The sequence below is a fragment of the Phoxinus phoxinus genome (genome assembly GCF_949152265.1).
Source record: "Phoxinus phoxinus genome assembly, chromosome: 12".
NCBI classification, from domain to species: Eukaryota; Metazoa; Chordata; class Actinopteri; order Cypriniformes; family Leuciscidae; genus Phoxinus; species Phoxinus phoxinus.
The window spans coordinates 13,419,173-13,446,538 of NC_136887.1; the positions used below are offsets into that span (position 1 = coordinate 13,419,173).

General features: G+C 37.4%; 1 protein-coding gene across 1 annotated transcript in view; it reads left to right on the forward strand.

Moving 5' to 3' along the window:
* Nucleotides 1–27,366, forward strand: part of gabrb2a (gamma-aminobutyric acid type A receptor subunit beta2a) — a 47,524-nt gene that overhangs the window by 1,373 nt on the left and 18,785 nt on the right. The window contains exons 3-5 of the mRNA XM_079631556.1: nucleotides 48–115; nucleotides 16,465–16,685; nucleotides 23,858–23,940. Coding sequence (XP_079487682.1) covers nucleotides 48–115; nucleotides 16,465–16,685; nucleotides 23,858–23,940 — 372 coding nt within the window. The remainder of the gene's footprint in view (nucleotides 1–47; nucleotides 116–16,464; nucleotides 16,686–23,857; nucleotides 23,941–27,366) is intronic.

The window sequence follows — 27,366 nt, forward strand, 5'->3', positions numbered from 1 at the left end:
TCAATCAACCAGTTCCTTTTTTAACAATTTTCCCTTCTCTCCATCAGGCGCTCCGGTGGCGGTAGGGATGAATATAGACATAGCCAGCATAGACATGGTATCCGAAGTAAACATGGTATGTTGCATGTAACAATTTCCCATTGGTGTTATATGTCCTGATGCAAATATGTCAAAATGCATTCCCAGAGAATATCTATGCACACTAAGTTGAGGCGCACCAGCGGATGTGTCTCACACATGATGATTAGATGTGAAACTGCAGAAGTTCATTGGCATGCTGCGGTATCTGCTCTGCATTTCGCTGCTACATTTGAATTCAAAACACACGCGCACTGGCGCACTCGCACGCGCACCCGCACGCGCTCCGCATGTCTCACACTGTGTTTTTGAGCCTAGCAGTTTTTGATATGCCACCGAGAAAACAGGCACGTCGGTGGAAGCACCTTCACACTCCATGACTTGTGTTTTTTAGCTAATCTAGTTCAAGGTGAGCGTTGCCCTCTCAAGGAGAAAGACGCCACGTGCCATGTATGCTCACGGAATCACGCGTTTCTTTCTCAGTAGAGAGGTGTTTTGCGAGATGTACATCTACGGACAGCCTCTGTCGATGTTTTTGTTGGTGTATCTTCCTTTTAAAATGGTCAGACATTAAATTGTGATGTTAAGCAACATACTGTTGATGAGGACAGCTGAAAAGTTTATCTCGCGCAACCGCACCCTCTTTCGGAGGCAGGGGTTAGCGCAGCTGTAATTGCAGGGGAATATGTATGGCTGTGAAATTAAAGATTTATGGCTCGTACTCATTGCAGCTTTATCATTTCAGTGGGGGTGATAGAGTTTGTTTTCAATTCATTTCCCAGTCGCTCCTTTTAACTCGATGAAGGTGAAATGGCCTGTGCCAGGAGGTCTACATTTTCTTCACCAATCGGTTTGGGGAAACAAAAGCATGCTTCGCTTGCAAATTGAGTTCACTATATATTTATAGCTCTGTTGATGGTGTGTACACAAAAAATGGTCAAATCTATAATGAAAGCAATGCGGTTTCATTATATTTCATTGAAGTTACATAGAAGCATTTTTGTGAGAATTATGCATACTTGCCTGTTTATCCTGGACGTGATGTTTGATGAACCATGCGGCTTCATAAAAATGATTTGAATATGACAGCTATTGTCCATCAAGGTCAGGATATCCCATGTACACAGAACACCCAATCAGGGAATTTTTAAATAGTTTGGAAAAGTAATTTAAATAAATTAAATCCTAAAATATAATGGAAGTTTCTGTAATTGAATATTGTAGTTATCAGCAGCTTTTAAAATATATATTCAACTAGAATTTGCTCTTTATGAGTGCATTTCATGAATAAGGTAAACCATTTCCCATTATTTATTGTTTTATGGTAGCATCATAGTTACATGTTTTTGCTATTAGTGTGCATTTGGTTACACTTGTAATTTGGTTACACTTGGTTATACTTGTACTTTTGGTTATTATTTAAACATAAAATAAACCTACTGAATCGAACTAGTTTTAAATACGTCAAATGTCTATATCTCCAACTTAAAATGGGATTCTGCCCTTTTCCACCTCAGAGGTCTTGACTTTTTGTCCAACTATTAAAATCATATATAATCGGTTGATTTGGTATTCATATCTTGACCTTCAACCATGTCAGTTATTTTAATACAGAATGGAGAAACAAATAATTTTCTTAAATGTATGAGAGCATAAGTTGTTCAAGAACTACTATACGTGCAAAACCATTCTGGCATAGTCTTTAAATATATTTTATTGATAACACTATTTTAATGTGTCCTTGTTACACATGTCACAACTATAGTAATAACTATAAATTAGGCATGTTTACATTCAACTAATCCTAAACCAAACTCTAATCCTAATCTTAACCCTACAGTAAGTACATGTAGTTAAATAATATTACTCAGTACTGAATCGTATAATTACACTGTAATAAGGGCACCTTAAAATTAAGTGCAACCATTTTATACAAATTTTTTTTTTGTATTAATTCAAAGTTCTAAAACAGCAAACCTCATTTAAAATGAATTACAAAATAAAACAGACCAGTACGTTTTATTTCGACCTCGTTAGCTTGACGATCGACGTTTTCATTTACTGATCTCGAATGACTGAGAAAGCCATTGACATTCACGGTTCAAAAGGTGCAGTGAACCCTGCGAGGTGTCACAGCCATACTGCAGTTTTAAGGACGTAGATGCTTCATACTGTGTAGTGATGTGCCTACAAATTACCTTTATAGATCTGTCAAGTTTGTTGCCTGTCACGGGTGAGCTCTGGAATCCCTAAGAGTTGGAAAAGAAAAGATGAAAATCTTTGTTTTCTGCAGCTCCAGCGAAATTGGATTTTCACCAAGCTCGCAGCCGACAGGATCCTCGACTATCCTAAGGGTTGACAGGGTTGATCTCTGAGATTTGCAGCCATTAGTATCTGATATTTCCATTCAAAGCCAGCACCCCATGCATCACGCCTCATTCGCTCTTATGCTCGCCTCGTACCAGTTTACTGTCTCATTAGTCCAGCGTGATGCCTGCGTCTTAGACAGATGTATGATCTCTCAATTAGGAGCGGCACGGATGCCCCAGGTGTCTTTGTTAGGCGTAACTGCTTGAAGCGTTTTGTTTTAAAACGAAGCAACCCCCCTCTCTTCATCTCCTCCTGCCTGCCATTTCACACGGATGTAAACAAGAGTGTTCGCTGTGTGTTAAACGTGGCCGAAGAAGCCTCGACCAAAGGTCACCCGTGTTGTTTGGCAATGCAAATCTTTAGGCCAGTCGACGCAAGTTGCGTTTTCGCTGCTTGACATTAAAATTCGAGCTATTTTTGGAGAGAGGCCGAAAGAAGAGGCAAACACGGGCCGTGCTCTCTGGCTGAGGCGGCTTCTGATGACTCATTTGAGTTTTGAGGAGGCAAAACACAAACGGGATAGTATGGTATTCCTATCGACCTGGCCGGTCGCTGATGCAGGGTCCTCTGCCTCTGGTTTGTTTGGTGCTTGCATAAATTACGGTGGAAATGACCTTTATTTGTGGCTGGGACGGTGGATATGTTGAACGGTTTTCTCTGAAAACATAATAGTCACTTCAAAGGAAAAGATTCAAGCAGACTTGTGCTAGCTCATGGGCTAAATAATTACCGGGGCGGAAACATTGCCCTTATATGTATCATTATCCTGACAAGCATTAATTGCTTACATGAATAAGAGGCAGGGCCGTGCAATGATAGCCTGTGAAATAACAAATGGATGAAAAGACAAATTTAGACTCAATTAGATTGGTCGACTTAATTACTACTAGTGTGCGTAATTGTAGATCATTTTTGCCTAGTCAGTTAGTGTCTGTTTAGTCCCGTTTTATTGAATTCCGAGCTGATAAACAGTGTTATTTTTACTTTTTGTTGCTATGACAACACCACCCTTCACAAAAAATGCTGGGTTAATGTGGGCTCTTCTCTGTTTCGATAGATTAGGTTTAAAGGCAAGGCTGCAGATTGTTTTTAGGAATTCTTTCATACTTAATGTCGTGCGATGTAGATTTAGCTACAGCCAGAAATAGAGTAGCAACGCTGTAGTCACATGACGTTCTCTTCCAGACAGCAGCAACTTGTATTATAATTTCATACACTGATGAGATCTGCAGCACATCTCACTCTGCTGAGAAGCTTATTATAGTTCTTGCACTGCTTTTTTTTTCTTTTCCACTAATTTCTGCAATTAATTAATCACAACCCGTTAACGTACACTTGACTCCTTTTAGACTTTGTTTTGTGGGTTATTTCAGTCTTTCTTAGTTTTTTTTTGTTGGTAAACTATCCTTTTTTTAGACATTTAAATGCTGTGATGCGTTAGTTGCATACTGAATTGTGATTGGTCTTACTTTGCTCGCATTTATTTAACTGCTTATACACCGCAAAGACGTTCTTTTGATTCTCATGCACAGCACACTGTCTCTTGACAACCATGAAGTGTCTTTGATGCAGCGTTTCATTTATGCAGAACTAAAACCTAAACTTACCTAAAGCCTTAAAGGGATAGTTCACCCAAAAATTACAATTCTGTCATCATTTACACACACTCATGTCGTTCCAAACCCATACGACCTTTGTCTTCATTTTCAAAACACAAGTGAAGATATTTTTTAATGAAATCTGAGAGCTTTCCTCCATTGAAAGTCTATTCACACAAGACGTTCGTTTCAAACATTCATAAAGTGATTGTAAAATAAATCCATATGCAAGTATGCTTGCATGACGTGTGAGAACCAATGAGGTTAATTCTCGTGTTACGCATCACGTTTGAGCTTCTGCAAGAGCCAATGAGGTTCATTCTCGTGTTACGCATCACGTTTGAGCTTCAGCAAGAGCCAATGAGGTTAATTCTCGTGTTACGCATCATGTTTGAGCTTCAGCAAGAGCCAATGAGGTTCATTCTTGTGTTACGCATCATGTTTGAGCTTCAGCAAGAGCCAATGAGGTTCATTCTCGTGTTACGCATCATGTTTGAGCTTCAGCAAGAGCCAATGAGGTTCATTCTCGTGTTACGCATCACGTTTGAGCTTCAGCAAGAGCCAATGAGGTTAATTCTCGTGTTACGCATCATGTTTGAGCTTCAGCAAGAGCCAATGAGGTTCATTCTTGTGTTACGCATCATGTTTGAGCTTCAGCAAGAGCCAATGAGGTTCATTCTTGTGTTACGCATCATGTTTGAGCTTCAGCAAGAGCCAATGAGGTTCATTCTCGTGTTACGCATCACGTTTGAGCTTCAGCAAGAGCCAATGAGGTTAATTCTCGTGTTACGCATCATGTTTGAGCTTCAGCAAGAGCCAATGAGGTTCATTCTTGTGTTACGCATCATGTTTGAGCTTCAGCAAGAGCCAATGAGGTTCATTCTCGTGTTACGCATCATGTTTGAGCTTCAGCAAGAGCCAATGAGGTTCATTCTTGTGTTACGCATCATGTTTGAGCTTCAGCAAGAGCCAATGAGGTTCATTCTCGTGTTACGCAATACGCATCATGTTTGAGCTTCAGCAAGAGCCAATGAGGTTCATTCTTGTGTTACGCATCATGTTTGAGCTTCAGCAAGAGCCAATGAGGTTCATTCTCGTGTTACGCAATACGCATCATGTTTGAGCTTCAGCAAGAGCCAATGAGGTTCATTCTCGTGTTACGCATCATGTTTGAGCTTCTGCAAGAGCCAATGAGGTTCATTCTCGTGTTACGCATCATGTTTGAGCTTCAGCAAGAGCCAATGAGGTTCATTCTTGTGTTACGCATCATGTTTGAGCTTCTGCAAGAGCCAATGAGGTTCATTCTCGTGTTACGCATCATGTTTGAGCTTCAGCAAGAGCCAATGAGGTTCATTCTTGTGTTACGCATCATGTTTGAGCTTCAGCAAGAGCCAATGAGGTTCATTCTTGTGTTACGCAATACGCATCATGTTTGAGCTTCTGCAAGAGCCAATGAGGTTCATTCTCGTGTTACGCATCATGTTTGAGCTTCAGCAAGAGCCAATGAGGTTCATTCTTGTGTTACGCATCATGTTTGAGCTTCAGCAAGAGCCAATGAGGTTCATTCTCGTGTTACGCATCATGTTTGAGCTTCAGCAAGAGCCAATGAGGTTCATTCTTGTGTTACGCATCATGTTTGAGCTTCAGCAAGAGCCAATGAGGTTCATTCTTGTGTTACGCATCATGTTTGAGCTTCAGCAAGAGCCAATGAGGTTCATTCTCGTGTTACGCATCATGTTTGAGCTTCAGCAAGAGCCAATGAGGTTCATTCTTGTGTTACGCAATACGCATCATGTTTGAGCTTCTGCAAGAGCCAATGAGGTTCATTCTCGTGTTACGCATCATGTTTGAGCTTCAGCAAGAGCCAATGAGGTTCATTCTTGTGTTACGCATCATGTTTGAGCTTCAGCAAGAGCCAATGAGGTTCATTCTTGTGTTACGCATCATGTTTGAGCTTCAGCAAGAGCCAATGAGGTTCATTCTCGTGTTACGCATCATGTTTGAGCTTCAGCAAGAGCCAATGAGGTTCATTCTCGTGTTACGCATCATGTTTGAGCTTCAGCAAGAGCCAATGAGGTTCATTCTTGTGTTACGCATCATGTTTGAGCTTCTGCAAGAGCCAATGAGGTTCATTCTCGTGTTACGCATCACGTTTGAGCTTCAGCAAGAGCCAATGAGGTTCATTCTCGTGTTACGCATCACGTTTGAGCTTCAGCAAGAGCCAATGAGGTTCATTCTTGTGTTACACATCACGTTTGAGCTTCAGCAAGAGCCAATGAGGTTCATTCTCGTGTTACACAGCACGTTTGAGCTTTTTCCCCCCAAGATTTAGTTTTTTGATTCTAAGAATCCACAAATATTATGATCCTCTTGCAAAGGATCCGCTTCCTAAAATATATAGACAACTATTTTAATTTAGACTAGTACGTGTGATTTTATAAAGACAAATTAGTTGTTTAACAGGCATGTTTGTTGTCATTGTCAAGTAATGGTTAAAATATTATCTGAACATTATACATTATATGGGTAACACTTTACAATAAGGTTCATTATTAATGTATTAACTAACATGAACTAACCATGAGCAATATATTTGTTACTGTATTTGTTAATCTTTGTTAACGTTAGTTAATAGAAATACAGCTGTTCATTGTTAGGTCATGTTAGTTCACAGTGCATGAACTAATGTGCACAAGATTTTAATAAAGTATTAGTAAATGTTGAAATTAACATTAACAAAGATTAATAAATGCTGTATCCGTGCAATTCATTATTAGTTTGTGTTAACTAATGTAGTTAACTAATGTTAACTAACAAACCTTATTGTAAAGTGTTACCATTATATGTAACAATATACATTTCTCCAAAGTTTTTTTTTAATATAAATGTTGTAGTTTTCCCCCCTCCATCTGGGGGTCCTGGTATAAACCCCCTGGTAAAAATTTACCAATTGACCATTGACTACATGCATAGCTCTGAAAGTTGAATGTGTCTTGTTGGTCTCTTTCTTTTTTAATGTTCTTCTCAAATGTTAAAATAATTTCCATTTATCTATTAACATATGTATTTAATGTATACATTTACAACATGTAAGCGGGATAAGGCTTTGCGTCGGGGTCCTGATCACCCTGTGCTGGTCTAGTTATTTGCTAGGATCAGCTGACTGTTCATTATCCCTTATATGGAAAAAGTGTAACATAAAATGTTTTCAGAACAAAGTTTAATCAAATAACAACATTAAACTCTGATTTCCAAACTAATTCTGCAAAGAGGCGCTCAGTTGTAGATTAATTTGAAACACCTGGCGTTTGGAGTCTGTCTGACATTGCAATAAACTTTGCCACTTAATCACGTCTTCGACATCAAACGTTTATCTCCAAACATGTCATCAACATCCTCATCACGGCACTTGCAGTTATGAGCTTAGATTAAGTGAAGTTAATGTGACAGATTTCGCTTGTGTAATCTGTTAATATATCATCCTGTGATGGGGTGTTAGGCTGTTAAATCAAACGTGTTTAAGTAGCTGTAGAAAACGCTCCGTTGGGAATAAAGGCTAATCGGGCCAGTCATGCTATCAGCACCCCGGGTATGGCCACTGGATCTTAAGTCCATCTCTCTTACAACCTCCCAATATTTAGAGGCTTGTGCTTAACCAGTCATTCGGATGGTTTCGTTGTCATGACCAATTAATGATGTCTCCCAAGTCCACAGCGACTGCGTTGGTGTTTCTCTTATTTGGAGAGACAGTGAAACTATGGCAGTGGTGCTGTTAAGTGCCTTGTTATCAGCATTTTTCATCACAATCTCTTTACGCGCTCATTTGGCACTTTCCTCAAATAGGGACGAACAGAAACGCTTTGGTGCCACATGACTTATTCAAAGCATTAGAGGCACAAATCCCATGTTTTTTTTTTGTTGTGAGAACTTTTAGATATGTTAAATCATATGACATAAAATGAGCCTGCAAAAGCAGCTGGATTTAAACAAGCACTTTGTCCTCAACCCTGTTACCACATTCATTTCCTGCATTACAAACCATGTAACTTTCCTTAAAATTGTGGCTCTCAAAAAATGACATGGTTTGGATCATGTTTACATCATGATTGGAGGACAAGTACAAAATCTCATTCTATTTACTCAATTTCTTCACAGATTGTGGTGTTGAGAGCCTTCATCAGGCTTGACAATTGCACACTGTTATGCTAGTAATTGTAAGAAAAAAATGTCAAATACATATTTCTCTTTCATTTAAAATAGAGGTTTATCAATTACTACTAAAAAAATATTTGTTCCCAAACTAGCTAGCTACTAATGAGTTACGAATTATGCAATTTTAAAGGTTCCTAATTTTGTTTTGGACTCATACAATATGTTTTACATGCATCCAAGGTAAAAAAAAAACACTTGAATTTTCACATAATATACATTGTAGCATCACCTCTTTTCTCACAGTGTCTGAAACGATTCGATAAAGGATTCAGTCCCCAAACCCCTCTTTTCCGAGAGCCTATAGCTCTGATTGGTCAGATGGTCCAGTCTGTTGTGATTTGTCTACTCTGCTCTCATTGGTCAGTTGGCCTAGCCTGTTGTGATTGGGCAACCACTTACAGCGCATGTCAGAAATAAAATGCGCATTACCGTATCTGAAGTTCAGCTCTGGTCTTTCCTTAGCGCTTCATACACAGTGATACAGATATTAACGATGGAGTCGATTTTACCGTATCCGTTCCAGCACGAGTTCTTATCCTTTGGAAATGCATACAAAGTGGATTTGCTCTTGCAATGCAGAAAACAGCGTCTTCTCAGCGTCGACCACACGAACCAAACTCTTCCAGTCCTCGGCTACAACTACAGTGTTTCAGGGTCAAAGTACATTGTTCAAATTCCGTCATGTAAATAGCGAATCCGCCATGGCGAGAGCGCAACTGGCGTTTAAAGGGAATGGGAGATGAGAGACTGATTGGTTTAATGCACGTAAATCCCAAAACACACCCAATACTCATTAAGAGAATAGGGACAACCCTTTTAGATCATGCGCCGGGCGCGCCGACCATTTTTCCTGTCGTTAAACTAACAAAAGTGGATTCGGACACGTCCTAAGTGAACTTGCGTCCTGTGCTTTAGACCATGTGCTTAGATCCTCAAAATAGGGCCCAATATCTCTATTTATCATGCACTTTGATATTTTAAACTTTGCAGACCTTTTACACAAACAGCTACTGTATATAACACACTACATGAAAAGTAATATCTGAAAAAGCACAATAGGCACACTTTAATTTAAATTAGCAACCATGTGTGCATATATTTTTGTTTGTTTATTTTTTTATATTTTGTCCATTTAATTTTGATGTTTATTTAATATTTAACTGTAAAAGTCGCACAAATCATGATTTCTCTAACTTTGGCTCGCAAATTGCACACTCTTTGGTACAGAAATTACAAACCTCATATCAAATAAATAGAAAACAATAAACTGTTCATTCAGTTTGACATCCTGAGGTTGTTTTCTAAGCACCTCCTTTCACTGACTATTTGTGCGGGGAAAGAAAAACTTTCAGGCCCTATACCATATTCTTGGAAAATGCCATTTATTTCAATGCCTGGAAAAAAAGTGAATCATGTTTTGCTAGATGTTAATTTTGCATGACTTCTGTTTTTAAATGGGTTCCGTGCAGTGGAGACGTGTGTCTTCTGAACGTGATGAGTGTTGGATTTGGGTTGTGACAGGCTTAATGGAGAACTCCCAGCAGCCTCTGCTTCAGTGTCAGCTCAGTGGGAGAGACCCGACAAATGACGTTGTGTCATTCTGTCACAATCTCAATATGATCTATCGATCTGGGTATCCATCTGAAGAGCTGGCATGCCTCACTTTATCTTACATAAGGTTGTTCCACAGATTTGCAGTGCTTTGCTGTAAATAATGCTATGGCAAGGATCAACAATAAGGATTTTTTTTTCCTGCTGGCCTAGTCCTTCATGGTTTTGATTTGTACATGCTCTGCCAACATTTTTCATTGACCCAACTGAAACAAATCATGTTTTATTTTTGTATCCTTATTGTTGAGCCCTGGTTTGCTGGTTTTTAAATAGGGGCTACGAGAGTTAAACTGTGAAGGCAGATCCTATTCGATCCAATGACTTTAGAATAGTTTTATTGAATACAAAGACAGCTTTTTCTTGTGTCTGAGACTTCTTTAGTTGATGATTTTCCACGTCACATGAAGAATTCATAACCAATGCGCCCTTAATTAGTACATTTATGCTGCAGATTTAGAGACGCCCTTGATTAAATTAATTTGCACTTGCAAATTTCAGCTCTGTTAACGATGATTAAACATCACAACCTAACAGAGGCTTTTTTTTGCTCTCTGCTTCTCAAAATTATTTAGTTCACTTAAATATTAATATTCTGTCTTTTTTTTTTTTACTCACCTCATTTGTTCGTGGAACACAAAATAATACATTTTGAATAATTTAATGGTCACACCTTTGCTTTGCATCCTTCCTCAAACTTGAAAGCTTCAGATCCTATTGCATTGTAATCGATTAGAAAAGAATAGCTTTTACCATATGAAATCATGTAAATGATAGAATTTTCATTTTTGGTAAAAAACAAACAACAGATATTAAATTTACATGTCTCTAAAATCCATTCTATGTCAATGTGCCAATGCACTTGCACCTCTATCTTCATGCCTGATTCTTTTAGCAGAGAGGGAAAAATCCACTCGGTTGCATGTGAGCTCGCAGAAGCTGTGTGTTTGCGTCTCGGTTTGAGATCTATTGATGTCAAAGAAGAGTAAACAGAGCCCAAAGAGGCATCTGCTACCATCTGTGACCATAGTAATTATGCTCACATTTGGCACTGAAGCCAAGAGGAAAGTTCCAAGCCCAGGTGTTCCATATTCTGTACCCTGGCATCCACACTTCGCTCGGGAAAAAAACTGTATATTTAACCTCTTTCCTCAAAATGTTAATCTACAGAAAGTTTTTTTTCCCCATTTTTCTGCCGTTCCCCCCATATGATTTGTAACTGTAATACATTAACATATGCTACATGCACTCCTGTTTTATTGTACTTCATCATCCAACTGGAACACTATAGGTAGGATGAAAAAGCTCAGAATGGCGAAATACCATTAGGCATAAATATCATCAAAACATTTCTTCATGCATAGCACAAATCTTCATTCTTTCTTAAAAGGATAGTTTATACATAAAATACAATTCTGTTGATAATACCCTCACCCTCACGCTGTTTCAAACATGAGCGATCTTCCTTCCATGGAACACAAAGGAGTTTTTAGCAGAATGTTCACGTTGCCCATGACTGGGTTTGTCAAGTTCCAAATATAAAATGGTCCATACATCTTGGGAACTGTATTTCAAGTCTTCTGAAACTTGATGTTGTTGTTGTTGTTGTTGTAAGGAACAGACTCAAATGTACCTCATTAATGCGATTTGAATATTGTGCATATTCAAATTTGGCTTGTTGTAACCATTAAATATACATTAAATGTATATTTCATGGTTAATATATATTTCATGGTCTTTACCTCAGGCAAAACTATTGTTTGACTTCTCAAGATGTGAAAGATGTGATCACTTTTATGGTACATTAAGATGCGTTTTGGCCAATCGGATCACGAGTAGACGCGGGAGAGACATTCCTGTTTACACCTGGTGTTTTAATGCGTCTCTTTTGTCCACTTTCAACCACTTCTGTCCTGATTTATTCGAGGGGAGGGTCTATGGGTGGGTAAATGTAGGGCTTTTTCAGATCTTTTGATCAAATGGACGAAAAAAGCTCACCCAATTTACATATGACATTTCAGCGGACAAAGTTTATATCCCGTCAGGCTAGCGCGCTTCCCATAATGTTTAGCGCATGTGGTCAGTAGGCAGAGTAGACAGTCTTTTGTGGTACACAATGTACACAGTACACAATGAAAGCAATCCGGTTGAATGTGTTTTTGACTACCTCTGGAAGTGGACAAGCTCAAAACATTTTAGACCCTATTTACACCGTTGTGATCGGGTTGACGAAAACGTTTCTTAATAGCAGGTGTAAACAGGGCCTATGGTGCTTTTATGGTGCTTTGAAAGATGCTGGTTCACATTCACTTGTGTTTGAGAGCAGCATAAATATTCTTCAAAACACCTCTTTTTGTTTTGCACAAAGGAATATAAAGCTGGTTCATACCCCAGTTCACTTTACAAAATGTGTTCATTTGAAACACCCGTCAAGCACCATTTGAGTGCCTATTTTTGAGAATTTTGAGGAATGATAACATAATATACTTCTGAAAATAAATGTTATATAAATGACCATACTTTCATTTTATATGTAACACATTCATGTGTATTTATATAAATATTAAGTTATTATTAGTATACTTAATAAATTGTCATATTTGTAAATGCTAAACGGAGTGATAAATGTCTCTTGCAATGAAAATAAACATAATTTGGATATATTAAATGTGTTTTTTTCCCCCTTATATAACTGTAATCATAATAGTTGGATTGTAACTGTCACATCTGGCACACTTTATACCCGCAAACAACCGTGTACAAACCACACCTGGGACTAATTAAAGTCAATAAAAATGCTGAAGCCTCAAATCATTTTTACTGCGTTTATTTTAGTCAAACTTCAAGTGCTGGAATGATGTGCAATTACTGGTGTGTAAATTTCCCTCTACACTTCCTGTGACGTGATGTTTCGATGTTCCCTAATTCTCTACGGCGTTGCAATCTTACTTAAGATGACGGAAAACCCTGTGAAATCCACTTCGCAGAGCATTTACGGTCGAATGGGATGCACATGCACCTTAAGTGAAACGACATGAGCGTAAATAATGCATTGTAACACATTTATCTATGGAATTTATTAATAGAATGTCCCCCAAAAATGAACATTCTATTTGCTCACCCTCATGTCAGTCCAAAACTGTATGACTTTCTTACTTCTGCGGAACACGAAATAAGTTTTTTTTTAAATAAACTTGGTAACAAAACAATATTTGTACACTTTGACTTTGAATTGAATGTACAAAAACACATTTCTCAAATATCACCTGTGATGTTCCACACAAGAAAGAGAGTCTAATGGGTCGGGAAGCACACGAGAGCGAGTAAAAATGTTGATTTATGAGTGAACTATCTCTTTAAGGGTTTGAGGTGGCTAAAGTGACTCTGTCGCCCAAGGCATCAGCTGCTTCTCCTGAGGGGAACCTGCAGTGTAGATGCTCAGCACCATCTTTAACCTACTCTATGCATAATGACAGATGCTAAAGATCAGGGGGAATTATGTGAGCCGAGCTCTACCACTGACTATGGACCATCTGCATGCTCATTAGAAGTTTTATGTAGTCATATCTTTATCATCAATAATTTGGATTCTTATCAGTATAATTTGGATTTTCTTATCAGAAAAGTTCCATAAAGGATTTTCTTTTTTAAAGCGGCCATATTATGCCCTATTTCAGTGCCTTGATTTTGGTTTTGAGGTTCACTAGAATAGGTTTTTATGCTTGAACATTGAAAAAAAACATTATTTTCACACATTTAATATTTTTGCAGCACCTCTCTTCCCAGTCTGTCAGTAACGCATTGTTTAGTTTCTGTCTCTGTGAAGCCCATCCTTACGAAAAGCACTCTGATTGGTCGGCTGGATCAGTGTGTTGTGATTTGTCCACCGCTTTGAGCATGTTTCAGAAATGTCACTCTGACCATAATAACCACGCAGTTTCAACACACTACTAACTCAACTCAACCACCCCTTTATTTTGCATGTGCCTTGGGCTGGAATTATTTAAATGAGGAATATTGTGACGTGTTCGTTCCTGGATGAAAACTCAAGACCACAATCGAGGCGTTTCAGCGAGTTCGGAAACAGTGCGCACTGATATATAGAAAAACTCCCTTTGGAGTGACTTTGTGCTTTGTAACTTTGCAAACCTTTTTCATTCTCAAACAGCAACATAACACACATTAATATTGTGACAAAGCATAACTGGTCCTCTTTAAATAATTTCCAGAAATAATTTCCAGAAAATACCAAAAACTAGAAGTAGTGGTATTATACACTGCCCTGCCAAAAAAAGGGTCACTGTTTGTTTTAAATAGACAAATGCTTAAGAGTCTGGATCATTATTGCAGTGATTATTATGTTTGTAGCATGTTATATATTTGCCAGCATTTCTTCTAACTCTAACTGATGGTTGTTTAAGAAATGAAAAGCTACACGCTCCATGTTAGGAAGACACATCATGGCCATATTCCAGGATGACAGTGTCAAGATTCATCAGGCTCAAATTGTGAAAGAATGGTTGGGAGGATCATGAAGAATCATTTTCACACATAAATTGGCACCAGACCTTAAAGTGAAAAGACCAATTCAGTGAAAGTCTTTGGGATGTGCTGGAGGAGACTTTACAGAGCGCTGGACTCTTACATTGTCAATACAAGATCTGGACCAAAAATGTATGCACCTCTTGATGGAAATAAATGTTGTGATGTAGCTGTTGCCAAACATATAACATGCATGAAGCATTGCATAAGCATTTGCCTATTTAAATCCAAACAGCTACTCTTCTTCTTTTTTCTTTTTTTTGCCGGGCAGTGTGCATGTGTGCGGGATATGTCATGGGGAATTGGGGCGTGTGTGTGTGCAGGTGTGTTTAGCGTGTGCTTGCTCATGCTGAAGTGGCTGTTTGAAAGTGCACATGCAGGACAGTGTGAGTCACAGCTGGTTCTTCCAGCGGCTTTTGAATCAGAGGGAGGGTTTGTCCTTTAATGCCTGAGAGTAACTTTATCAAGAGCGCTGGTTATTTTTGGCAGAAGACGATTGCCGGTTTTAAGAGTTCCCTCACAGGTCACTGCTGGAGAAGCACGGAGAGATAAATATGGGGCTAGAAACTGCCTGCCACCGTTCAGCCAGCCCACTGCCCCCTCATCCTCTGGCCACGCTGATAAACACATCCAAAGCACTCCCAAAACAAACCCAAGATAAAATCAGGGGCTTTTAATCCCAGGAGGCATGGGATAAGTGCCTGCTCAAAAACAGTTCGGATGAGAAAATTATCGACAGTACAGAATTAAAACGAGAAACATTACTAAGTAAAAGCTTAAATAGTGTGTAAAGCTGTTTTAAAAAAAATAAACAAACAGCTGATGCTTCGCTGTGATTGGCTGATTACATTGTCAATGTGAAAATTCCAGCCTATCATGATTGCAGCAAGTCATAAAATCGGCCTGAATGTGTCAAACTGGGGAAAATGGATGGGCTAATTACAGAGTAAACAACTCGCACTCGGACATCATCACTTTTGGTCACATCCAAATCGGAACGAACTTGTAATGACTTGAAACGCAAAGTGATTTGTGACTGAGGCAGTTTTAGCGAGCACTCAGCTGGGCTAAATTAAAAGGTGCATCTGCGTGCCTGCCACCATCTGCGGTGTTTACCGAGAATTTGTTGACTAATGATCTGAAAGAAGGCGACTGCTAATAAAAACAGCTTAACAACAGTTAGTAGTAACTAATGAAATAGATCATAAATGTGCTTGTTACTGTATTATTGAAGTTATTGTTTTATAGGCGACTTGATGAGACTTTGTGACCAAAAACGTCATAATATGCTTCATGTGGTAACATCTAAATTAATTAATTCAAATAAAAAAAAGGTTTGGGCTGGGTAAGATTTTTTTTTTCCCTTGAAGACATTTATACTTTTACTTTTTACTTTTTTTTTTTAAACTTTTGCAAGGACACATTAAACTGATCAAAAGTGACAAGTTTCAAAACATTTCTATTTCAGATAAATGCTGTTCTTTTGAACTTTCTATTCATCAAAAGAATCCTGAAAAAAATGTGTTCCTGTTTCCACATTTAAATATTTAAAAAATAATAAGCAGCCAACTCGTTTTCAACATTGATAAATAATAATACCGAATGTTTCTTGAGCACCAAGTCAACATATTATAATGATTTAAAAACATTTTTATATGTAGAAAAATAGAACATTTTAAGGTGTAATAATATTTCACAATATGACTGCTTTTACTGAATTTTTGATCAAATGAATGCAGCCTTGGCTTTTGAATGTTGAGCTTTTATTGTTTACAATAAGATACACCAAGAAAACTAAATGATTAGATCAGGATGGGGAAAGCTCCTTAAAGTAACAGTTGCAGATTACCACTTTTTACATTGTGGTTTTAAATATTAATATTAAATACTTACATATTAATTACAGTGTGGTTTGAAATATTAACGTCAGCCTTATTAATATTAAATATTGATGTAAACAAACACAAACATTATAGTGTTGGTTGCCTGTTGAATCTGTTGTATTTTCCCAATAGTCTTCTTTTCCTAATTATCCTAATTTTCCTCTTATTTGTAGGACTACACTCTGACCATGTATTTCCAGCAAGCTTGGCGAGACAAGCGCTTGTCTTACACCGAGATCCCTCTGAATCTAACCTTGGATAACCGCGTCGCTGACCAGCTCTGGGTGCCCGACACCTACTTCCTCAACGATAAGAAATCCTTCGTTCACGGAGTGACAGTCAAGAACCGAATGATACGCCTGCACCCCGATGGCACCGTGCTGTACGGATTAAGGTACGTCCTTTGAGGTCATTTTCACTGTCGTTATCGACCGAAGCTGACCGGTAATCACGTTCGGCAGAGGTCGTTTAACTCCTCTCATAATTCTCTCCGAGCGCTGGTGCAAACTATTTGCAATCCACCCACATAACACGCTCACGACATGTTCTGAGGCCTGTTTTTATTTTCTCTCGCTGCTGATTGCATTATGCCGGTGTAAATGACTCAACATCGGTGTCTATGTTTAGAAGGGATGAAATTGTTGTTGCTAATTCCAAAGCTGCATATTGTGCTTTCTGTTCCTTAGCCTGACAGCAGTGTCCTTATCAGAAGAGTGCTTAAAAATTAAAAATCTGCATTGCAGCAGATAATTCACTGTTATTAAGCTAGCAAAATCAATAAATATAATTTATAACGCTTCATTATGTAAGTGCCCAATTACATAAGGTTTTTTTTCTTTTCTTTTTTTCTTTTTTACATAACCCAAAAGAGAAAATGCGTGCAGAAACACTAAATGCACATGATGAAACATTGATGGGAATGTGTGAGAGTGCCGTGACCTGGCCCGCAGAACATTGCTGCTGGGACTGCCAGCGCGCTGCTTTGTCAATGGAGACTTTCGTATGTGAGACAGCGCCGGCTGCGGCCGCGTGTGTGTGTGTGTGTGTGTGAGCATGTGTTGAGGAGGCAGTAATAGAGCGTTCTCTTTTGTGACATTTGAAATTTAGTGAGAATCTGTGCTCTGTTGCAGTTTGACATAAAAGACTGTTGGAAGATGGGTTTTTTTGGGTTTGTAAATGCGTTTGCGAGTGTGTGTGTGTGTGTGTGTGTGTTTGTGGTGAGTGGGGGTGTGTGTTGTCCGTGTAGGTGCCCTGCTCCACTAAGCCTGCCAAAGCATGTTCCTCAATTACCAGGAGAAGAAGAAAATAACAGTGCTCCTCTATAACTGTCTGTGAGAGCCCAGTCTGAAGATTTAGCACAGGCAGGTAGATCTGATTATCTTGCTCCTAAAAGACTTCAACCAATAATGCAGACACCGACCAGGAGATGAAAATACACAGGCTTGAATACAATTTCCAAGTCATAATACAACAACTGAATCATTTTACAGCTTAGCAGTCTGTGTTGTCCTTGTTTCAATGGGCTAATGTCAAAACATTTTCTATGCCTTAGACATTTTCATATTCATTTAGTTTCAAATTGAAATTGTTATTGTTTGGAGCCTGTAAAAACCAAGAAACTTTCTTTGATGCATAGTACAGTATTCATTTTTTCTTGAGCTACTGATTCACATTTATTCTGGCCATGAATCACTTGCTTAGACATAAAAAAACAAAGTGATATGTATTTTATGTATCTATTATCCTTGCTACCCGATGCCTCAAACAAAACTCTGAGCATCGTTCAATTCAGTCATTAGTTCTTTCTCAAAAACATACAGTACCTTTTATAGTAAACTCCTAGTACCTTTCTTTTTTTCTATACGAACCAATAAAAAGACTATGCCTTTACTCCTGGAAGTTGTGTAAATCCATCATATTATCACTTGACAGATTGAGAAAATACCTTCTGCTTTTGTGTGGAATGTATATAAACCAGTCAGTGCTATCTTAGGCTGAGAGACTGAACTCGTTCATTGAAATGTAAACACAATGACCTGGTAACTTCAAGCCTTTATGTATAATGCAATATAAAGGTATTCATACTAATGTACATTTATAATGCATTATATCTTTTCATAAATAATTGTAACCAAAGTTAAAATGCTTTATAATATTAGCAGATTCCTTGTTGCATTGAAATTGGTTGTCTGTCATGTGTTTTAATGCATTATACTTTCCAAAGATGTAAGATTGAGTAGATAAGTGTTATAATGTATTATAAATGGGGTTACAATTATTCATGAGATTATACAATACATTGTAAGGTGCATTACAAGGCATAATTAATGCATTATATATATTATAATGTATTATACATAAAGGCCTTAAGTAAAGTGTTTGTAATGACGTCTGTCTGAATTAAACCAACTTTGCAAGTAGAGTTTGAGAAGTTATTGGTTTATTGTGTTGCGATGTGTCACATTCACAGCATTTTGGAGCACAACATAACTCGGTAAACAAACAATATGAGGTGTTCAGCAAGTCTATGTACTAGGCCCAATTAAGAAGCGTTACAGTGCAGTTAGGGCCACTTTTGTCTAAATGCAATCGACTAATTTGGGATATAATGGACTTAAGCAAATCTAAATGACTACACATGGTGACTGAGAGAAGAAGAGGTGTTCTGTTTACCATCTCATTTACAGTGGATGAGCCACACAATAAAAATGGAGACATGATCATTAATTCTCATTTACAGAAAGGTTGCCTATTATATGGAGGTGAAGTGCATCGGCTGGTGTTATTTTTTTTTATTTTTCCAGAGACTTGAAGATGTCTAAGGGCAGAATAGGACAGCTCCTATTTATATCCAGCAATAATTTATTTTGTGTATAATCACACATTCCTGTGCTGTCTTTCTGTGGAAAGGCGGGTGAATACCAGTGCAGCAGGAAAACTCAGATAGGACAGGCAGCACTGAAAGGAAAATTGCCGAACTGTCTGCAGAATTCAATACCACGTCCTTCTCTTGCACTTTATGTCCGATTCTGTCAATAGTGGCTTAGCAGGATCACCAAAGAAATATATATTAAATGTATTATAATATATATATAAAAGTAAATACTCTGATCTTCATGTGACACTTCCCTTCTTTGCTTTTCACTATAAGAAAAGCTTCTGCAAATATATGTTTAGAAACATATCTTCAGTGGTTAAATTCAACATGAACTCTAAATTGACCCTATTTAATGATTTTTTTTTTTTGCATTTGCCACATTATGCTTTTATCCAAAGGGACTTATATTGCATTCAAGGTATACATTGTATCACTTCATGCTGGGAATGTACGATATATCGGCCACCATATTAGTATCGGCATTTTAATGTTAATGCTAAATATATATGTTTAATGATAAATAATGGAGGATTTCCTTCAGCTGAGACACCACACACATGGCTTTTACTGGTGAGACTTTGGGTTTTGTAATCAGGGTCTCAAAAACTGGATTTGGATTTATCGACCAATATATCGGTTATCAGCTTTCACATATAAAGAGTTATCGGTATCGGCCAAAATGTTCATATCTGTGCATCCCTACTTCATGCATTCCCTAGGAATTTCACACATGACCTTGGCGTTGCTAATGCTATGCTTTACAGGAATATTTTTCAGGAAGTCACATTCCTAGTTAGTTTGTACACATTATTATTTGTCTAAAGAAAAAAACATGTCTTTAATCTCTCCTCAAAATTTGCTGGAATGACATTCCATGTCCACAGATGTCACCAAGTCCTCTAATTTTTCAGCCCTTCCCTTTCCAACCAATTGTCATATGTGTTATAGACCATTTTTCACCATCCAAGCATTCGCTGCACTTTTTGAAAATCACATCCTAGTAATTCAGTGTATAAAATCCTTGATCCAGTTCGGGACTTAGATTTTCACTGCGGCGTTTTTGAGCGCGTCCTCTTGCCACCCTCGGTGTAATTCAGTCAGAACCCCTGCGTTGTGTGTTTGCAGCACAGGCCTTAGTAAACAAGGTCGTTTGGAATGAAGGAACGCATGATGCCTCGGGGTCTGTACCCAACCCGTACACGAACCTGTGTGTTGCACGGGGAAACCGTAGTGCTGCAGCCCGGCCATGATAGATAGATGGATGGATACATGAAGTCAAGTGTGTTGGTGAAGAAAGCGGTCTTGAATGTATGCGGAGGAGAAGACCACAGTGTTGGTGGGTTTCAGTGCAGGGAAGTAGCAGTCTAATGGCACTATAGAGTAAACAGCTCCGACTTTTATTCATCAGACCCTTTTCAAGCTGATACAAGCTGCCAGAGGCGTTAAGCGGCACTAAACCGGTGAGGGTCAGGCCTAGCTTCCTTCTGCTCTTAATATATTGAGCCAAGCCCTCTTCAGGCAGATACAAATCAACCAGTAAGCAGCAGGTCACTGGGAGACGGAGAGCAGAGAAATTAAGAGAGACTGAGAGCAAAATCTATTTTTAAGTTTTTCTTCCCAACTGACAGACTACTACAAATATACCTATGGTCTTTTAGTTAAATAAACATCTATTTTTGGCACTATACAGTTAATAGACTTATAATGAGGAAGACTAGTGAATAATATAAGATTTAATAGAAGAAGCCAGAGTATTTGGGGTGGTTGGGGGCAATTATAACACCTGACAAATAAATCATATTAACCCACTTTCACATAAGATCACACATCCAGGTTATGATGTCATTGCTTTAATATGTATTTATCTTACTTTGTTTTCTCCTTTTATATGGTACTATTTCTTTTAGCTGTCATGAATAATGTGTGTTTAAAAGAAAAGTCCATTATCCTTTTTTTTACAAAAATATATTGATCAGCATGCATGTCAAGAACAGTACACAACTAGATGAAATATATACAGTATATATATATATATATATACAGTTATACACTACCGACTGTGGGTTTGGTAATATTTTTTAAAATCCTTTTGTTAAAGAATGATCTTATGCTCACCAAGGCTGAATCTATTTGATGAAAAATACAGTAAAAACAGTAATATTGTGAAATATTTTTACAATTTAAAATAACAGTTTACTATTGTCGTATATATTCATATGTAATTTATTCCAGTGATGTCAAAGCTGAATTTTCAGCATCATTACTCCAGTCTTTAGTGTCACACGATCCTTCAGAAATCATTCTAATATTTGAATATTCAAATAATCTTAATATTTTATTAAGATTTGCTGAACAAGAAATATTGTTTTTATTATTATATTATCAATGTTAAAAACAGTTGTGCTGCTTCATATTTTTTGTGGAAACAATTTCTTCAGGATTCTTTGATGAATAGAAAGCTCAAAAGAACAGCATTTATTTAAAAATAGAAATATTTTGCAACATTACAAATGTCTATAATGTCACATGATCAATTAAATGCATACTTGCTGAATAAAAGTATTAATTTCTTTCAAAAAGACTTTTGAACGGTAGTATATAATCATTCTTAGATGGATGGAAAACCGAATTGAGCATGTGCTGAATAAGCATCATCATTCTAGCTTATTTATGATTAATGAAATGTAGTTTGTTATAAATTGCCCCCGGTACAACGGCCAATGGGTTTCCCTAGCACAGAGAAAAAGAGACGTACTGTATGTAGTGAAAGAAAAGCAGAAGATGGAAAGAGACGGAGAAGATAAAAGAGGGGTTCAGAGATGAGAGAGATTGAGTAAGGGTGAACAATGTTAAGAGAGCGAGAGAGAGAGAACGAGAGATAGAAGAAATGAGAGAGACGGAGAACGAGGCTGATCAACTTGAGGGACATCGAGTCTCCATGTGTCTCTAACTCTTCTCACAGCTTTCCAACAACACTTCCAGAGACACCACACCTCATCAGCTACAGGGACCAATATCTCTCTAATCTATCCATCTTTTAGACATCAGAAATGCACAGAGACTTTTTGCTGATGATGTAGCGACCTATAAATAGCCCGTTATTTTTACCTCTGCCATCTTGGCCTAATTTCCTGATTTCCCAGAGCTCCCAGTACTTCCACAGCACTTCCCGTGGAATTGTGATTGCCGACTGGTGCACTAGGAATCTCCAGAGTGTTGATGTTTTTTAGCATGCTGATTTATGACCGTAGAGTTGTGAACAAAGAAAGAGATGAGGCTTGTTCTCACTGTATGCTGACAATGCTGACTGTATGATTAAAAATTGCAACCCACAAAAAATTCAAAACATACATAGTGCCTCGCACACCTGAATCAATCATAGGTGCGTTGGATGATTGTGCGTTACAATATCAACTAGAAAAATCTAAATTATTCGAATATTTTAAAAAACGAAAATACAATTCTACACCCAAATGTACAATGATACACAAAAGTCTCACACCTTATGTGTTTTGTAAGCCTGAGGAAGGTCGATTGACAGAAATGTTACTCATTAAAATATTTTAATTATTTTTTTAAATGAATTACTTCTTAATTAATTAACTTTGAAACTCTAAAATGTCACAAAATCAAGTAGATGTGTAAAATGAGTGTGTAAAATTACTGTGAAAACAAAACTGACAATTCTTCCTTTTTTTCTTCTTCTTTTTTTTTTTTTTTTTTACAGAATGTTGCAGTGCTTATTATAAATGATTTATCTATGCACATCATTATTTTAAAATTCATGCTCCAAACGGCATCTCTTCTCCTCATTACGTGCGTCTCTCGGCGGAGGGTGGGACTAAATATCCTCCTCAACTGACTGCAAACTGGCATTCAGATTCAGATCGTTCAGAACGCCCAACTTCCTACGATCCAAACTATTCCCCAGGACCAAATCAAGCACCACCCTACATTTTTCCGAAAGCGTTTCGCTCGTATATTCATCACAACAGGGAAAAAAAGACTATTGCAGCTTCTGTTTCACGCCGACCTTAAATGGATTTTTTTCTTGCTTTTTTAAATGTCATTTCCTGCGATCAATTTGGTTAAAACCAGGGTGAATACTTTCACATTTCTCTGCCAAGAAGAAAAAGCCCCCCGAAAAAAACTCGAAAACAAAGTTGCACTCCCGACCATTGCAGAATTCATGCAAAAAGGCTTTTGAATTGAATTGTGAGCTAAATTATTAACGATAAGCAGTTCTTCAGATTAAGTTTTAACAACCCACATGAAGTTCAGGGACATCTATTAAATTTGAGTTTCCAGACCTCTTTTTAATTTCCTGTGAAAATGCTGCAGCAGTTTGGTCATCCTCAGAAGACTTCAGGTAATGAGGACTTTGTCCACTCCAGATTATGGCATTCTGAAGTCAACATCAAAACCTCTCCCGTACTTGCTCATTAAATCTTTTATTTGATAGAATAATAGAATAGCAAAACAATTTTTCTCGACACCATCCGATTCCAAACAGATCTGCAACCCATTTGTAGGCTGTGGCCCACCGGTCTTTTCCATGTCACACTGAGCTTTAGATGTGAGACTGGTCTGATTATATAGAGGAGGGTTGCTCCAGCCCTGCCTTGTCTCTGTTGTCCTTGAGAAGCGTCAGTAATCCCCACAGTCCCTTGTCTCTGCTTTGCATTCAGGATCACCACCACCGCTGCCTGTATGATGGACCTGAGGCGATATCCGCTGGATGAGCAGAACTGCACGCTGGAGATCGAGAGCTGTGAGTGTTGCACCTTTTCATCCTTCTTGACCCAGCTCAGATTCTCTCACTGTACCAGATCCATGCTTCTGTTTATCATCTTCACCCTGACTAGAGGTCAACCGACAGTGTTTTAAAAAAAAATTCTTACAAATGATTAAAAACACATAAAATATATAATTATAATATTATGGTTTATAATAGTAATAATGTATAAATAGTTGTATTATTCTGAAATAGTTTGTTGTTGGTTTTTTATTAATAATTAGAATTTTTGCCATGACTAGAGGTCAACTTATATTGTTTTCAGGATTTTTCTTGCATTTATTTTCATGTTGACCTATTTTTTTTATTTTTTTATTTTATTTTTTTATATATATTTTTATTATAATAATGAAAATGATTTTGCACATAATAATAACGTGTGTATATAATTATAATTATATTATTATACCTATATATTATATTATATTATATTATTATTAACTAATATTAACTTAATAATTTGTATTTATGCCATAACTATAATGGTATTATTTTTATTATTATTATTAATATTATTATAGAATCACAAATGTAATTTTATATTTATGCAACACTGTAACTACTATGTAACATTAAATGGATAGTTCACTCAAAAAATTAAATTAGCCCATGATTTACTCACCCTCAAGTCACCCTAGCAGTGTATGACTTTCTTCTTTCAGAGGAATACAATCAAGAGTTATATTAAAAAATGTCCCGGCTCTTCCAAGCTTTATAATGGTCGTTTCTGTTTTGAAGTCCAAAAAAGTGCATCTATTCATCATAAAAGTGCTCCACACAGAGGGGGGTTAATACAGGCCTTCTGAAGTGAAGCGATGCGTTTGTGTAAGAAAAATATCCATATTTAACACGTTACAAAGTAAAATTCTAGCTTCCAGCCAAACGCAGTCTACTTACGCAGCTTGTGACGTCAGAAGTAGCGTATAGTGCGTCATGGCGTAGCGTAAATATCAGCAGTATGTCGTATTACTCACATAAGTTGCGCTTTTTAAAGTTTCTAAACTTTATAAAGTTTTAAAAATTCATATTTTTCTTACACCAACGCATCGCTTCACTTCAGAAGGCCTTTATTAACCCCCGGAGCCGTGTGGAGCACTTTTATGATGGATAGATGCACTTTTATGGACTTTCAAAACAGAAACGGCCATTATAAAGATTGAAAGAGCCAGGACATTTTTTAATATGACTCCTATTGTATTCGTCTGAAAGAAGAAAGTCATATACACCTAGGGTGACTTGAGGGTGAGTAACTCATGGGCTACTTTTCATTTTTGGGTGAACTATCCCTTTAAGCTTAAAACGCTACGCTCTTGAGAGTTATTGGCTATTAGGTAAACAGCTGAATAATTTATGTAAGCAATGCATTAAGTAAGTCACTCCACCTGTGAACAGTGTTGTTTCTTGTCGAACGCTCAGTGGTTTAATAGTGTTGTCGGGTTCTGTTCTGTAGAAGTGCTGCCATTGATCTCTAAAACCCTATATATTCACATAAACTCTATATAACACAACTGACTAAATAGGAAAGTACGTTAAAAACATATAGGTTCAATCGGTAATCTCTCAGCCAGACCCATCTGATGCCAGAACCTTTAAACACCGATGATGTGGTTGTTCAGCTGTGCCATGACAGCAATGGTAAATTATGCAGGGGCGATTCTAGGATTTTTTCAACTGGGGGGCACAAGAGGGGCCACAATTATTACAGAGGGGCCATTCTTATGTTGTGTATTTATGTAGAACTGTAGATATCCAAATCATTTCAAGTTCAGTAAGCTTTAAAATCAGCAATAAACAGTGATACCCTATTATCTTTAAATAGCAGTTATTCACTGCTCTAAATCAAAACAATAAAATAGGCCTACAATTTATATTAACTTTTCACTTTACAAAAGTGAAAGAAAAACTGTAATAAATAAAATAATCCAATGTATTAGTGTGCAACTCACAAATAATAATAGAATAGCCTTATTTATATAAATGCATAATTATATGAATCATTCATATAATAAACACAATTAATGAATTCATATAACTGTAATAAAATTTTATATAATAAATCTTTTTTTCCCACATCCTATTCAATTAGCATATCAGCAGTTGCAGTAAATTTGCATTGATGAATAGACCAAATCTACTTATGTCGAGGAAGGCTAATTAGTCTTGAGCATATTGATTGTAAAATATCATATATCAATAGGCTACTTTGTTAGATAGCTACTTTTTCAAAAAGGTAGCTTTAGTTTAACGTAAAATATGTGAATTCTAGAAACAGTTTAGAATGGCTTAATTAATCCAGTGTTATTTTAGTATTAATTATTTATTTAGCTATTTAACCCTTATGTGCTGTTGGGGCTGTTTTCAGCCACGAACATAACGAAAGGATGATAATTTGAACAATGCACAAGGGTTAATCATGCATTTTTATTTATTTATGATTTTTTTTTTTTGAGAATGTTTCTGGATGTCATCAAAGGACGTTTTGTCACTTCTGTGAAAACACAGTACACACTACACACCAAATTTGAGACTCATTTCATTAACTTTGTTTGACACACGATTCGCCTGATTGTGCCACACAGCAAAACAAAACTACAATATCTTGTTGTACAACAAGAAAAGTAAACATCAAGATATAGAAATTACATACAACTCTATTTTAGCCTCACAACTGTAATACTGACCAAACAAATAAACAAAAACAACAACAACAAAAGCACTGTCCTATAGACTAAATACAGTGGATGTAGTTCATGTATAATGTGGCTTATAATAGGTTTATGTTTCTGGTGTTTACCCAACAAACAATATTCGTAGATTCTCCTCTAACGTTACCCATGTTGTTCCGCGTCATGACTCATGCGGTCACCCGCGGTTACGAGTCATCCAAAAATATTTTTAATGATATTCGGGTCGCGGTCGGTCGGGTCGTTTGAAATAAAGATGCCAATTAAACATTTGTCATTTATATAGTAGGCCTACACAATGTTCTATGAAATACATAGGTCTACTGCACTTTATTGGCTGAATAACTGCGCGAGGATGACGCACAAGCTCAGTCTGCAGAGATGAAAGAGGGAAATCCTTATTTACCTTTTGAATGTTGAGCGCGTTATTAACTTTTGAATAAAAGCTGACGCGGGACAAAATGCCCGATTTCCCAACACGTTGAACTGAGCAATGCCATTGTGCCATTTTAGGCTACTTTTAAACGCATATAGCTCAGTAATGTCAGTTTATTATGTAGGCTATTTGCTGAGAGGGGGGCGGGGGGATTTTTGTTGGGAAAGTCGGGGGAGAGACGCACAAGTCGATTAGACTGGATAAACACATGCAGCATCTTAATTGTTAATAAAATGAAACGAAATAAATGAATAAATCAAGCCTTTATTACAAAACACTAGG